Source organism: Parus major, chromosome 2 (genome assembly GCF_001522545.3).
Source record: "Parus major isolate Abel chromosome 2, Parus_major1.1, whole genome shotgun sequence".
NCBI lineage: Eukaryota > Metazoa > Chordata > Aves > Passeriformes > Paridae > Parus > Parus major.
The window spans coordinates 2,458,651-2,459,649 of NC_031769.1; the positions used below are offsets into that span (position 1 = coordinate 2,458,651).

At 59.0% G+C, this 999-nt stretch overlaps 1 protein-coding gene across 1 annotated transcript in view; it reads right to left on the minus strand.

Annotated features, from left to right (window-relative positions):
* Positions 1-993, minus strand: part of ZBTB47 (zinc finger and BTB domain containing 47) — a 21,567-nt gene extending 20,574 nt beyond the window's left edge. Inside the window, exon 1 of the mRNA XM_015619918.2 lies at positions 862-993. Within this exon, the coding sequence (XP_015475404.1) occupies positions 862-864 (3 nt within the window). The 5' untranslated portion in view covers positions 865-993. The remainder of the gene's footprint in view (positions 1-861) is intronic.
* Between the last annotated feature and the right edge of the window lie 6 nt (positions 994-999).

A 999-nucleotide genomic window follows, 5' to 3' on the forward strand; every position in this document is an offset into this window, starting at 1 on the left:
TATTATTATTATTATTATTATTATTATTATTATTATTATTATTTAAGAGCAGGACTGGAAAATCCCGTTCCCCACCCGGAGAGGGGGGGATGCTGCTCCCTCCCTGCAGCCTCGCTCCTCGGGGATGTTGGGGAGTGCCCAAGACCCCCCAGACCCCCCAGAAAAGGGGGCCCAGGACGGGAAGCAGCCGTGGCAGGGGGGTGGGAAGGCGGGCAGGAATTGGCAAAAGGATGGAGTCATCCGGGGAATGGGAATGGCCGAGGAAGCGGCAGCTTGTGCGCCCCCCCCCTCCAACAAATCCTCTGGCCTGGGGGCTCCAAAAGTGTGTGCGTCCCCCAAAATCCTCCCAGCGAGCCCCGAGCTGGGCTGGGGGACTCCCAAGGCGGGGGTCAGACCCCTCCTCACGGCCCTTCTGCACCCCCATCCCCCTCTAAGGCACCCCCAAAGGAGGGGGGGCCGCGTTTTTAATGCCATTTTCACCAAACACAGCCCATTTTCACCTTGCAGGAGGGGGCACCCCCATGCAGCCCCCCCAGCAAAGCAGCACCGACCCCAAACCCGGCCGGGCCGCGCTTTTTGTAGCCCATTTCACCCCCCCAAAAAAATAACAAAAATAAAAATCCACGGCTCCCCCCCCGCCACCCTCCCACGCGTGGATGCAGCATCGCCCATGCAACCTCCCCCTCCCGCATCCACCTCCGCCGCCCTGGCCGGGATTTGGGCAAGTTTCGAGGCCTTTGGGAAGTCCGCAAAGCCCCGGGAGCGCGAGGAAGCGACGGAGGAAGGAAGGGGAAGGGAGAGGGGAAAATAAAAGCGAGGAGAAAAGGGAGAAGCAGAAAGGGGGGGGAGTTCAGGCTCTACCATTTTGATGCAAAGGTCTCCGCGCTGAGGAGTCCCGGTCCTCCTCCGCTGGCCTGGGGTTTGTGCTCTCCATGAAAAAAACAAGGATTTGGTGGGTTGGGTGGGTTGCTGGTTTGGTGGCTTTTTTTTTTTTTTTTT